Source organism: Leopardus geoffroyi, chromosome C1 (genome assembly GCF_018350155.1).
Source record: "Leopardus geoffroyi isolate Oge1 chromosome C1, O.geoffroyi_Oge1_pat1.0, whole genome shotgun sequence".
NCBI lineage: Eukaryota > Metazoa > Chordata > Mammalia > Carnivora > Felidae > Leopardus > Leopardus geoffroyi.
Window position 1 is genome coordinate 196,896,838 of NC_059328.1, and position 13,665 is coordinate 196,910,502.

Sequence of the window (13,665 nt, forward strand, 5' to 3'; positions counted from 1 at the left end):
GCTCAAATTTAGAGAATTGTATGGTGACTGTGTATGTATGCATGTGTGTGTATTCTAGGGATGTGTACATGTGCATGTGTTGTGTGTACATATGCATACGTATGTGTGTACCTTGTGGTGAATATGTGTGTGCTCGTGTATATTGTATGTGCAAAGCCTATTAAGAGAGAATATCTTAAAAATTCGATACGTACAGTGCATTTAAAATGAAGCAAATATTTAAGTTTTCCCATTTGCAAATAGTACTATGGATGATGAAAAGGCTGTAATCACAGATGGGCAACCACTGTAGGCTCAAGGTAAACAGCAGCAGCATCACCTCTCAAGTCAAGTTTATAGGGTAATTACATTTCTCAAAATTCAGGATCCAGTGTACTGTTAGACTGAAATTCAAATCGTGATCAAAGGATTTCATGCAAAACTGTTTACTCTAAAATGTTACAAATGAAAAAAAAAAAAAAAGATAATGCTTAATTTTATACTAGAGCACCATAAAACTGCTTCTTCTAACTGCTTCCTTTCTTCCCCAAACTGAAAAGTCAACTCTAAGAGCACAGAACAACAACAACAACAAAAAAAAACCAAACAAAAAGCAAAACAAAAACAAAACAAAACAAAACAAAACATTCATGTTCTAAAAAAGGATAAACTCAGTCTAACAAGTGTAATACTGAAAATTGAAAAAACATGTTACATTTTTAATTTATTGTTATTATTTACTTTTTGGTTGCTCAAAAAGCTTAGAAGTCTTAAAGAAGTATGGAATAATTACATATTTTACCTTATTTTGTTTTTTTACATTTTTATTTCTTTTTGCATGTTCTTCTTTCCGTTTGCTTTTTATTCGGCTTTATGAAAGATAAAAAGAAGTAAATGTGGGATTTGCAAAATGATTAAATGAGTGAAAGAGGAATGTGTTTCTCTGATTCTTTTATGTTTTGTTCAGGTTTTCTTGTTTTCCTAGTAGTACTACTGTTTTATTTTATTTTGTTTTTTAAATGAAGTAGAAAAATAGGAGACTATAACTATAATCCTAATTTAGGGAAATAGTTAAAAATTTGTGTTGAAGAAGATTCTATTTTACTTCTGTGAATAATCTATTTTGTCTGGGTCATGTACAAACACACATATAAAAATATGGGATAAGAAGCTTAAGTATTAGAAAAAAAAACAAGCTTTATGTTACAAATCAAAAGGTATAAAACTATGCAAAGAATGCAGGCTAAATAAAAGGATAAATATTATTCAATAAAAACATGCATATTTTGATATATAATAAGATTTTACATTTCTTGATTCTATGTGGAACAGAAGAAACAAAACCTCAGGTTGCAATAGGTTTTTTTCTGCAAAAAGTATTTTTAAGGGTCCAAAACGGCTAAAATGTGAGTTCCTCACAAATTATGTCATATTTTATGAATTTTGCCACCCTGAACTGCCTTAAACACTTTCAGAAACAAGGTGGGGTACTCATAAGTAAAGTCATTATTTAACCTGGTAAACTGAAATATATAAGCCTCTTAAGAGTTCATATTTTTTTAAATGTCCTTTACTATTCACTCACTTATAAATATACCTTTGTGACTGTTCCAATGGTCAGACCAAACCAATAAGACAACATCCAATAGCAAAACGTTTCTTAGGGGTTGTGATTTTTAAAAGGACTGATGCATTATGACCACAGTAAGTATACGTATTTGTAACAGATCATCTAAATTCTGAGTCTTTTTATTTGATATTTATCATAAGTAAGGCAGACACACATGCTTAGCAGTGGCGCTTGTAGGATGTAGAAGAAAATAGTACTTAGTAGAAACACACAGAAGAATTAAATATTAATCATTGAAATATCAAAGTTTAAGATAGGAATGTATCATTATGTATCCATGAAAACATTATTTGCTTCTGTGTAACAAAGAAATGATGGAGTGAATCAGTAAGTGGCAAAATAAATGTAAAAAAGAAACAATGAACTGGCTACAGAAATGCATTTATGAAATGAACTTTCTTAACAGCCTGTTTTACACATTTCAGAGCACATCTGCATTTTTGCCACCACCCCCCAAACAGTAAATAGTCTGTTATCCCATGATACCAAATTCACTGAAACCAAAAAGCAAACAGAAAATTCAGTAGGGCAGATTTCCACAAACTGATCACGTCCAAAGAATTACCCAGGATGCTTGTTAAATATTTAAAAGCCCCAGTTCCATTTATATCTATTGAATCTAAGTCTCCACAGGAAGGTTCTTACGATTGGGCAAGATTCGGAAGCACGCAGTATGTTATAAAAATATTCAATAGATTATAAAAAGTCACCCTATGCTGATTAACTACCCCCCTTCTTAAAGGTTGAGAAAAAGAGGGAAACAATCTTGTATCAGTTATTTTTAAGTGTTTGGTCCAACATAAAATGGGAGAAAATGTTCAAAGTTTCTGTTTTAACATCCAAATAATGTACTTACTACAGTTTTCAGCTTTTCTGTTGTCCCGGATCACTATTCTTTGGTTGATAGTGCTGAAGAGTGTTGTCCAATTAATGGTATGATAATAACATAGGTTGCTGTTGTCAGTAATATAGATGTTTCCTGCGCTGATTTCCTTCAGGGACTGGAATTGTAGAGAAGTGATGCCCTGTTGTTTGAGGATAAGCAAGGAGAGGCCACTAAAGAGAGGGAGGGGGGAGAACAGAACAATATTTATATGTATATATTAATAAATATTTTCTGGCCATGACTTACATTCTTGAAGTAAAATAAGGATGTCACATCTTACTCCAAAAAGAATGCAAATAGATCATAAAAAAGAGATTAAATCAATAAACTGTGACCTGAACATTATTTATTTACATGCTATATACCAAGTTTTAAAAGTAATCATTTGACCCCCAAAAGGAAAATGTTCATATTTTGGAAGTATAAATATTAATGATATCTGTATATCTATTTACATACTTAGTACGAGTATATCTGCTCACTATTTTCCCCACTATCCCCTAACCAAATAATTAAGAGCATCTGGCTGGCTCATTTGAAGGAGCAAACAGCTCTTGATCTTGGGGTTGTGAGTTCGAGTCTCACATTAGGTGTAGAGATTACTTAAATAAATAAAACTAAAAATACTAAATAATTAATAAATGTTTATGGAATGAGTTTTCATCTACCTAAAGTAAGACCTTAATTCTACTCTATTTAATAAATTTATATATGCTTTCAGAGGGTAAATATTGCAGAGAATGACCACAGATATTTAGCTTTAATTTATACTTCAGAAACCAAAGTGTAATTGTAATAGTTGAAGAATGTATAAGTAAGGATAAGGGACATTAAAAATTGAAAAGAAGAATGAAATTAAGCTAAAAGTTAAAAAAAATACTCAGAAGGCTTGGACAACTGGGGAAAGCATCTCTAAAAATTAAGTAACAACTGTAGTGTGGAAACAAATTATCATTTCAAGGAAATTGTTTTAACATAGCCCACATTTTGTAATTAAGTTCCTTTTCCATTCTCTAAAGAATCATGTGTTTCCCACATTTAAATCAACTAATGAACAATATTTTACATTTTGGAGATCAAAGCTGTCCCCTTTTGTTTTATTTATAAATCTAAATATACTTTGCTGTCAACTCAGCTCAGAAGTTTTTCCATGCATGTATGTGTGTGTGTGTGTGTGTGTGTGTGTGTGTGTGTGTATACACACACAGATATTATACATTATACATGTATATACATATACATATATTCTTATATCCATATCCATATATATATCCATATATATTTTTGCCTTGAAAATAAGCTGATATATATATGTGTATGTATATATATATATATATATATATATATATATATATATATATATACTTAGTATGTGCATATTCAACTGAGATGTAATTCATTCTCTGAAATCTGTGCTCTCATCTTGTGCTGTTTATTACAGTGTGAATAATGCTTGACAGATTTTTAACATTTGACTCAACAGATAATAAAAGTTGGTTGCATATAGCATTTGAATAGACTGTATCTCTCAACTATGCTTTTTTATTAAGTACTTTTCCCCTTTATAGTGTAAAACCTCTTACAGATATACCAGTTTTAATAGCAAAATTCAATAATATTTCTGAGAAATATTATTACAGAATATTTGATGATAATATTGAAATAAGGCATCTTTCCTTTTTAAGCAGAAAAAACTAAATCCTTTAATGTAAGTCAACTTTTAACTGTTCATAAATAAGAATCTCATACAGATGAAATCTGAAATAAAATAAAGCAGTGCCTTAATAAATATTAACTCGTTCATTTTTACTATGTGAATAAAAATATTGATATTGGGCCTTTAGAACAGTGTCCTTCTGAGCCCTGATTGTTCTGTCCACTTTTAACCTGCATTGCACTTAGACTGGTGAGCCAAATCCTGAAATATCAGCCCTGTGATGCATGGTTCAAACGCTGGCACCAGAAACAGAACAAGAGCCTTCTGGTAAAACAGCATGTGTCACCCACACATGTAAGCCAGTCCCAAGTCATCCAATGCCACTTTTTAGTTATAATAACACGTTTGGAATAAAAACATTTGATTTTATGGGGTTCTATTATCTACTCCATCCTACAAAACACTAATAATTGTTTTAAGTGATAAGGAGTTGAAACTCAAACTGTTTATTCTGCATACCTTATTTATTTGTTTATTTATTTGGTATCGTCCATACTGTGAAGCGCAGTCGGGGGATTTATCATTAGGCTTACCTTTGGAATTAAAACTGGAAACCCAACATTTGTGGAATAAATAAAATAAAGGAGGCTGAAACTGTGACATATGTATGCATGATGCTACTTTTGAAATATGAAATACTTGTATCTCTGAACATATATATACCCACCTGTAGAGTACTCTTCCACCAATGGTCACCAGGTTAGAAAAAACACTGAAGTCAGTCATGTTTGGAGGCCATGACTGTATGTTCAAGAAACCTAAAAAGATAAGGGCAGTAAACAAAACAAAACAAAACAAAACAAAACAAAAAAACTCAGAATATCAATGCCTTAGTAACCATATTTAATACTGATTATTCTTGAAATATGGTTAAAATGTATTGAAAGATAGGAGGTAAAAATAAAAACACTCAATATTCCTATTTTGAGTCATTTTATCTCCTATTTCTTCTTCCAAGATTGAGGGCCTTACTCAAAATTCCCGGGCCAATAATTCTCCATATAATGAATATCAAACTAATGAGCCAAAAATCTAGGTTTCTCAGACACATGGAATCATAGAACTATACATATTAAAAGATTTCAATTATTATTAATTTGAAACATTTTTCTAAAATCAAAATACTTAGTCCAATTAGATAAAGAGAAAAATACAGCTTTAATTTTTCTGGAAATCCTTTCCTACTTTACACTTATAACACCATTTGTCTACATTGCATCCTAATGCATTCATGTATATATTTAACCTTTCTCATTTAATTTGCCATTCTTTGATATAAATTCATATCCAATTTATGTCTATGAATCCCCTATCAGCTAGTATATAACAGCCCTGAACATATTAGGTGCTCAATAAAATATGTGCTAAATGAGCACTCCATGTCATCCGAGCCCAACAGTACTTGTGAAAACTAAATAGCAAAACATGGATTCAAAGACCAGTTGACAACAAAAAAGTAACGTAAAAATTTCAAGGATATTTTATTTTATAAATTCCATGGGCTTTCCAAATGTGCACAGATAACATTTCAAATAGCATGCATGTTTAAAATTAGAATTGGCCTTGAAAATAAGTTGATTTCAATATCATGTAATATTTTCAACAAAACACTAACATTCACAGAGTTCCTAGCACAGCAATCACGCTTTTAAAACTTACCTGTTATCTCTCGAACGGTCCGAAAGACATTCAGTTTCTCTGGGTCTATGGCTTCAATTGCATTGTAAGGGTCCCTAGCGAATCAAGAAGAGACACAGCCAGATTTTAAATTACATAAAGGAGTGAAAATGTAAGAAATTGTGACTATAGTTATTGCACTCAAATTCAATTTTAAGTAGCAGTAGAAAGCTTAGCAATGTCTTGTCCAGTTTTCCACACTACAGAGGGAGAAGGATTAAAAGGTGCTTTGAGGACCTTTTTGATGATATGAGCTCTTTGTTGAAGGCTCTTCTAGACCTAGCGAATGGTCCAGGTTGACTATCCTAAAGAAGTCTCCAAATAGAACAAATCCATTTATAAACAATTTTATTTAATTTTGCCTTTTAAGGTTGTTCTTAATTAGGAAAAATACACTCTGTGAATAACTTATGGTGAGAACAACTGCCTTTTGGGCTCCTCAAAGCATTCTAAATTGCTAACAGCACCTACAATTTCATTAAATGGATATTAAAAAAAAAATGAAGTCAAATTTTTCTTTTTTGCTGTATCCTTACATTTGTTAGTGAATTTTTATAACATTGTATGAAAGTTACTCTTCATAAGGATTATTTAGAGCAGTCTTGTTCTTATCCGGGTTATTCATATTTGCTTTCATAAAAACAGGAAATATTTGCTTCCATATTTATGAATCATACTAACATCTGAAATAAAATTTATAACAAATTTAATAATATCCCAAAGGTGTAAATTTTGGAGATTTAAAAAATACCATTTCCTAATGCATAAAAATATTTTGGCAATTAATGTTATTGATATATAGATGCCCAGGATTTTAAAAATATGAACATAAGATACCTTTTAAAATTAAATATTTAATGGATTTTTTCAGAAGTTTTCTTCTTAGGAAGATGCCTTTCATGTATAGTATACTGAACATTCAAAATAATTACAAACTTGAATCTTAAACATAAACACAATACCAAACATTTCTCAGTAATTCAAGTAATACCTTATGCTGTTTTAAGGAATACATTTTATTTTTAAGTTTTATTACTTTGAAAGACAACCTTGGAAATCCTGGGCAAGTAGAGACCTCATATCACTATATACCCTTCAGAGAAAAATTATATTCATTGACCACTTCTCAAAAAAAAAAAAAAAAAAAAAAAAGAAAGAAAGAAAAGAAAAAAGAAAGCAAATCTAAGAACAATGAACAGGTTTTCTTAGAAGCATGTATCCACCTGTAGCAATCAAATGAGTTTTATTCTTGCTGGGTACATCTGTTGTTTTACATCTTTGAGAACCTTCTTTTTTATTTGGGGAGTAAGCAATTGGATAGAGTGATATATTGGATGCAGCCTTAATAGGGCTATCAATCAAGGTGCTCCACAAACAGATAGGCATATGGTCTATCTTAGGAATCTGAGTCTGAACCTACAGACATTTATTCATCTTAGCATTAGAGCCTTAAAAACACTATTAGCTCCAGTAACCTTGATCTCTGGAACCCCATTGTACTGGCTCTCTCACTTGGTTCATCTGGGTATGCTCCTATACCACGAAGCATCCTATATCTTAAAAAACAAACAAACAAACAAACAGGCAACTACAGAAACTCTGCTTGATTAAAAACAGTTTCAAACTAAGAAGTGCAATTGACACAATGTAATACTAGTTTAACGGGGAGTGTTATGGAAGGCTTGGAGAAACACTGTAGTTTCCCCCATAACTCACACATAATTAAGATTTTCCTTAATGTGATATGAATGTCTCTCAAAAGCTTAAAGTCTAAATTAAATGTTCTGGTAAACTTGTTCTATTTATAAATGAAGATACATTGAATGAATAACTATGCTTTTGCTGAATATGAAGCCAAAAAATTAGTTCACCATGGGGGAAAAATCTTGTTGTTACCATTTTTTAATGTGCAAAGACTTCTGTACGTAGACGTATCAGATCTGCAGTAGAATAAGCTTTCAACATTTGTTCTCTGATGGAAGGCAGTGTATAGAACAGCTCTGGTCATATAATCAAATATCTTGGCTTTATTGAGAAACACTCAAAATTCAGGGCAAGCACACAATAATGGGGTCAGTCCAAACCTATACTGAGAACACTTCTAAGTTGCCAGGAGTGAAATGAGTTCTGGAATGTTCATATGAAGCCCAATGGACCACAGAAATTTTATATACTTAATTTGAGGGATTCAGGACTCTCATAAAATAAGTTGACAGAATCCTACTTACCAACTTCAAACTACCTACAGGGAGTTGCATCTTATAGCCACTTGAAATCCATAGTGCTTTAAAATCAAGAAATTCCCTAGCTAAATTCAGAGCCATGTGAAAGAACATTATGTCCACCCTGTCATTGTATTTGGTGACCCAAAATAAAGCTCAGGATAGAGAGAAACATATTTTAACAATTCCACTGAAATTGCTTTATTTTTCACTAAACCCATTATCTCTTTTCCATTGTTTATCATCATGATACTGTATTATCTAAGCACTTCATGTCTGTGTCTCATTGTGACACAGCATGAACATGCTTATTTGGTGAGCATTTTGTTACTCTAAGTACATGCACATGACCATTGTCAAACATGACAAAAGATGGAAGGTGAACATTCCTATGGATAACACTGATCACAGGTTTGCCTGTGGTTCCCATTCTAAATAAAAGAGCAAGAGTGCCTAGTCTATTTCTGGCAATAGCACTATCGTGCTATAAAAATGCCAATTAAGTTTCTTGAGTTCTTGAGACACCTGGGTGGGGCAGTCAGTTAAGCGCCTAACTCTTGATTTAGGTTCAGGTCATGATCTCACGGTCATGAGATCCAGCCCCGAATCAGGCCCTGTGCTGAGTAGGAGCCTGCTTGGATTCTCTTTATTCCTCTCTCAGCCCCGCCTCCCAAAACTAAATAAATAAAAATTAAAAAAAAAAAAAACTTTATTGAGTTCTTTTATATATTAAAATTTTAGGGGCGCCTGGGTGGCGCAGTCGGTTAAGCGTCCGACTTCAGCCAGGTCACGATCTCGCGGTCCGTGAGTTTGAGCCCCGCGTCAGGCTCTGGGCTGATGGCTCAGAGCCTGGAGCCTGTTTCCGATTCTGTGTCTCCCTCTCTCTCTCTGCCCCTCCGCCGTTCATGCTCTGTCTCTCTCTGTCTCTCTCTGTCTCAAAAATAAATAAACGTTAAAATTTTAATTGACAAATTGACAGTAAGCTTACTTATTGCAGAAACTTGTTTCTGAAAAGTATAATCTCATTTAGTTATGATTTTTGCCTATTTATTTTTTTTAATTTTTTTTTAACATTTATTTATTTTTGAGACAGAGAGAGACAGAGCATGAACGGGGGAGGGTCAGAGAGAGGGAGACACAGAATCTGAAACAGGCTCCAGGCTCTGAGCTGTCAGCACAGAGCCTGACACGGGCTTGAACTCACGGACCATGAGATCATGACCTGAGCCGAAGTCGGCCGCTTAACCAACTGAGCCACCCAGGCACCCCTTACCTATTAGTTTAAAGAAATACCTTAGCTATTTTACCCAAAGCATACATGAATTTAAATTAAAAAAAAAAAGAGAGAGAGAGAGGGAAGATTGAAGGTAATAGGAATTGAGGGAAAACATGTCTTTAATTTACTAGAAGGTTTTTACATAAAGGACTCCATGTTACGCACATTTAAAGTCTCTCTACATGCACACATTGTATGCATGAATACACATAATGCCTATACGTTTATAAGATGTCTTAGGCTTACTGAATTAACTTTTTATCAGTACTTTCCTAAGATTAAGAGAAAGGCTTCAGAATATATGTTTCATACTGGCATGAGACTGGGAATGAGAACTATCACATATCACATATATATTTGTCCTGGAAATCCCTTATATATTATAGTTGAGACATAACAATATTAATTATAATGTTAATATTAAAATATTCCAAGCTATGTACTATTATTAAGAAGAAATAATAATCTTCTGAACTAAGGGATATGACTTATTGCCATGAAAATAACTTTGTCTTTATTTGTTTTTCAATAGTCTACACAATAATCTGTTACACTGTATGTTGTGTTATAAACTGGATATAGTCATTGAGATTTTTGTTTAGCACTGCCTTCTTTGTTATTTTCTTTCTCTCTCCCCTTTCCTCCTCCTCTCTCTCTCTCTCTGTCTCCTTTTTTTTTTTTTTTTTTTTTGTACCATTTAATGTTTTACAATATGCCAGGTACTTGACTAAGCACTTAAAAATAATTTTTGTTTTTAAGCCCTACAACAACCAGAGAAGGTAGGTATTTATTTTAATCCCTACAACAGCCAGAGAAGTTTATTTAATAAACTCAACTCTCAACTTTACATAAGAAACTGAGCATTTGGGGCGCCTGGGTGGCGCAGTCGGTTAAGCGTCCGACTTCAGCCAGGTCACGATCTCGCGCTCCGTGAGTTCGAGCCCCGCGTCGGGCTCTGGGCTGATGGCTCAGAGCCTGGAGCCTGTTTCCGATTCTGTGTCTCCCTCTCTCTCTGCCCCTCCCCCGTTCATGCTCTGTCTCTCTCTGTCCCAAAAATAAATAAACGTTGAAAAAAAAAAAAAATTAAAAAAAAAAAAAAAAAAAAAAAAAAAGAAACTGAGCATTTGACATATTATGGAAGCCACGTAACTCAGTAAAATTGTCTACAGTGGAGATTCAAATCAGTCTAGTCTGGATCAAGTTACTGAAGTAGGAAATTTAACTCTTACTTTCTGAGCTCATTTTTTAGGAGAGGTTTTGTTTACCATTATATTTTCAATCATGTGAGTCAATTTTCTATAATTCATTTTCACCCGAATCAGTTAGCAAGGTTGTTTCCCTTGAAAGTCAGGATGCATCTAGTATTTTGTAATGATTCTTCTCATAAATTTGTGAATATATGGCATCTATTGTGCAATATATGTTTTTTATTGTGCAATATATTTGTATATCTTGACATACCTGCTTCCCTTTTTTCCCATTTCTTTATTAATATTTACCCTATTCTAGATGTTAGGTCATTCAGGATATGTAAAACCACTTTACAATTAGTATAAATCCAGTCTTTTGATAAATATGCTCCATAAGGAGCCAAAACTAAAATAACAATTCCGAACTGCCCTAGATGGTCTTTTAAACCTCCCCGTGCATGGTTTATCTATAAGATTAACAATCAGTGGGTGCTTTTGTTGGTTTGATTATCCTTCTATACTCACAGAATTATTGCTGTGGTTCTCAATGGGGGCAATATTACCCTACTGAAGGGAAGCTGGGACATTTGTAGAGGTGTATTAGTTGTAACAGATTAGGGGACACTACAGGCTTTTAGTAATAACCCCAAGCACCAAAAAATTAAAGTCTCCTTCACAGAAGAGGTTTGCCTTATGTCTTGAACAACCTTAAAATGTCCCACCCAGTTAAGGACTCATGTGCACAAACTTCATAGCTGATCATACTTTGTGTGTAATTCTGTATTCATGTTGCCTCTATTTCAATGATATTTAATTCCATCTTCCCCTTGTCATATAACAATATGTCTGTTACTTATTACCTATTTCAGTGGTCAGCTGTTCCTCTGCTCTTTATTTCCCCATACTTCTGGCACAAAATGACTTCTATTCTTATTTCTAATAAACCCAAACTTTCATTACAAAGTAGAAGCTGAGCATTTTCCTATCAATACATATTTTATTATACATTACTTTTGTTGTATTTCTTCTTTAAATTACAATTGGAGAATTATAATCACTTCATAAAATTATTGATATAGGTAGGCTATATTATCTATGATTTTTATTTCAGAATTCAAAAGGAAGTATGAAAATACTATGTATAAGATGGATGTTGCACTTGATTAGAACGGAAACAACTTTTCTAGTGCAATTTATGACATTGTATTTTCAAATATTTCCCCACACTGATGGACCTGAGGCCAATTCATTTATTATGCCCATGTTAAAGCAGGCAACGTGAATTAAGTGGGTATGTCTTCCTATTTCTCAGAAGATGCTGTTAACATGATATGATCTTTCATTCATGGTGATATGTGCTTTTGAAAATAGTTACAATGAGGATATATTGTTTTAGTAAATGTCATACATGCATTCAATTATATAGGTGCACTTAAATGTAGACCCAGGTCTCCTACCCAGTAGGGCCACGGAGGTGAGGATAGCAATGCGAATGGGTTTGAGGGTCAGTAGCAACTATGGTAAGTTTGGTTATCCCATCTCAAAATGGCTAGAACTGGGGCACCTGGGTGGCTCAGTTGGTTGGGCGACCAACTTCAGCTCAGGTCATGTTCTCACAGTTTGTGAGTTTGATTCCCGCGTCAGCTCTGTGCTGACAGCTCAGAGCCTGGAGCTTACTTCAGATTCTTTGTCTCTCCCTCTGTCTACCCCTCCCTTGCTCACACTCTGTGTCTCTCAATAATGAATAAACGTTAAAAAAAAATTTTTTTTTAAATAGCTAGAACTACACAGCTCCAACAGATTGTTGCCATATAGGAGGATGTGCTAAGGGTAACCAAGTCTACACATTTTTAATGAGAAGTTAGAAATCTTGATGATATATATTTATTTTGTAAACATTGGGCTGAATATAACATACCTGGGGCAGAAAGTGTGGACATACCATTACAGTATCTAGCATGAACCCATATCAAAAGCTACATTTTAAAGTAATGGTTTATGCAATAAGATCTACTATAATTTATTTGTATGGAAAGAAATACTTTGTTCTATTTCTCTCACTTTTCCTATTTGGACACATTTATCCATGATGTGTTAAATTATTTTGCTTCTAGAAATGATGTGATATATGTTTAGAGTTAAGATTTTGAATTGATATATGTGAGTAATATTCTTTATCTGTAGCCTGTAGCACTAATATTTAGGGATTAAGAGTAATATAGATAAATAGATAAAATATAAAGTAAAAATATTGACATTTTTATTACAATTGAAAAAATACAAACTTGGTTGTTTTCCCAGTTAAAATCAGCAGGTGGTTCTGTAATGAAGGAGCCAAGAAAATGTTACAATTTTTATTGCTAAAATGAAATTCATTTAATAGATTTCGCATAATAATACTAATTTCCTAACCTAAGGAAAGAGAAAAAGATACATCAAGGCAAAGAGAATTTCTAAAAGTTTAAGAGAATTTCAACTTACTGATTTGTTTTCTATGAGAGATTTTTTTTTTAATTTTTTTTAATGTTTATCTTTATTTTTGAGACAGAGAGAGAGACAGGACATGAGCAGGAGAGGGGCAGAGAAAGAGGGAGACACAGAATCTGAAGCAGGCTCCGGGCTCTGAGCTGTCAGCACAGAGCCTGACGCAGGGCTCAAACTCATCAACTGTGAGATCATGGCCTGCCCTGAAGTTGGACGCTCAACCGACTGAGCCACCCAGGCGCCACTCTATGAGAGACATTTTAAAAGAAACATTAAGGGAGCCTGGGTGGCTCAGTTGGTTAAACATCTGACACTTGATTTTGGCTCAGGTCATGATCTCATGGTTTGTGAGTTCCAGTCCCACGTTGGGCTCTGTGCTGGCACCATGGAGCCTGTTTGGGATCCTATCTCTCCCTCTCTCTCTGCCCCTCCCTGCTTGTGCTCTATCTTTATCTCTCTCAAAACAAATAAATAAACTTAAAAAAAAAAAGGAATATTAACTTATGTTTCCTTGAACTAATCAGTTAGAGTCTGAATGAAATTCCTCACTGTACCCATTGATACAGTTTCCCTAAGCATATCTAAAAAATATGTCAAGCTTTCT

The 13,665-nt window shown here is 33.5% G+C and overlaps 1 protein-coding gene across 6 annotated transcripts in view; it reads right to left on the reverse strand.

Moving 5' to 3' along the window:
• The window catches only part of ERBB4 (erb-b2 receptor tyrosine kinase 4), a 1,138,739-nt gene that overhangs the window by 290,639 nt on the left and 834,435 nt on the right, over window positions 1-13,665 (reverse strand). For all 6 annotated transcript variants that reach the window (XM_045481110.1, XM_045481107.1, XM_045481111.1 and 3 more), the window contains exons 10-12: window positions 5,872-5,945; window positions 4,880-4,970; window positions 2,466-2,665 (exon numbers count right to left, since the gene is read on the reverse strand). In XM_045481110.1, the coding sequence (XP_045337066.1) occupies window positions 2,466-2,665; window positions 4,880-4,970; window positions 5,872-5,945 (365 nt within the window). The remainder of the gene's footprint in view (window positions 1-2,465; window positions 2,666-4,879; window positions 4,971-5,871; window positions 5,946-13,665) is intronic.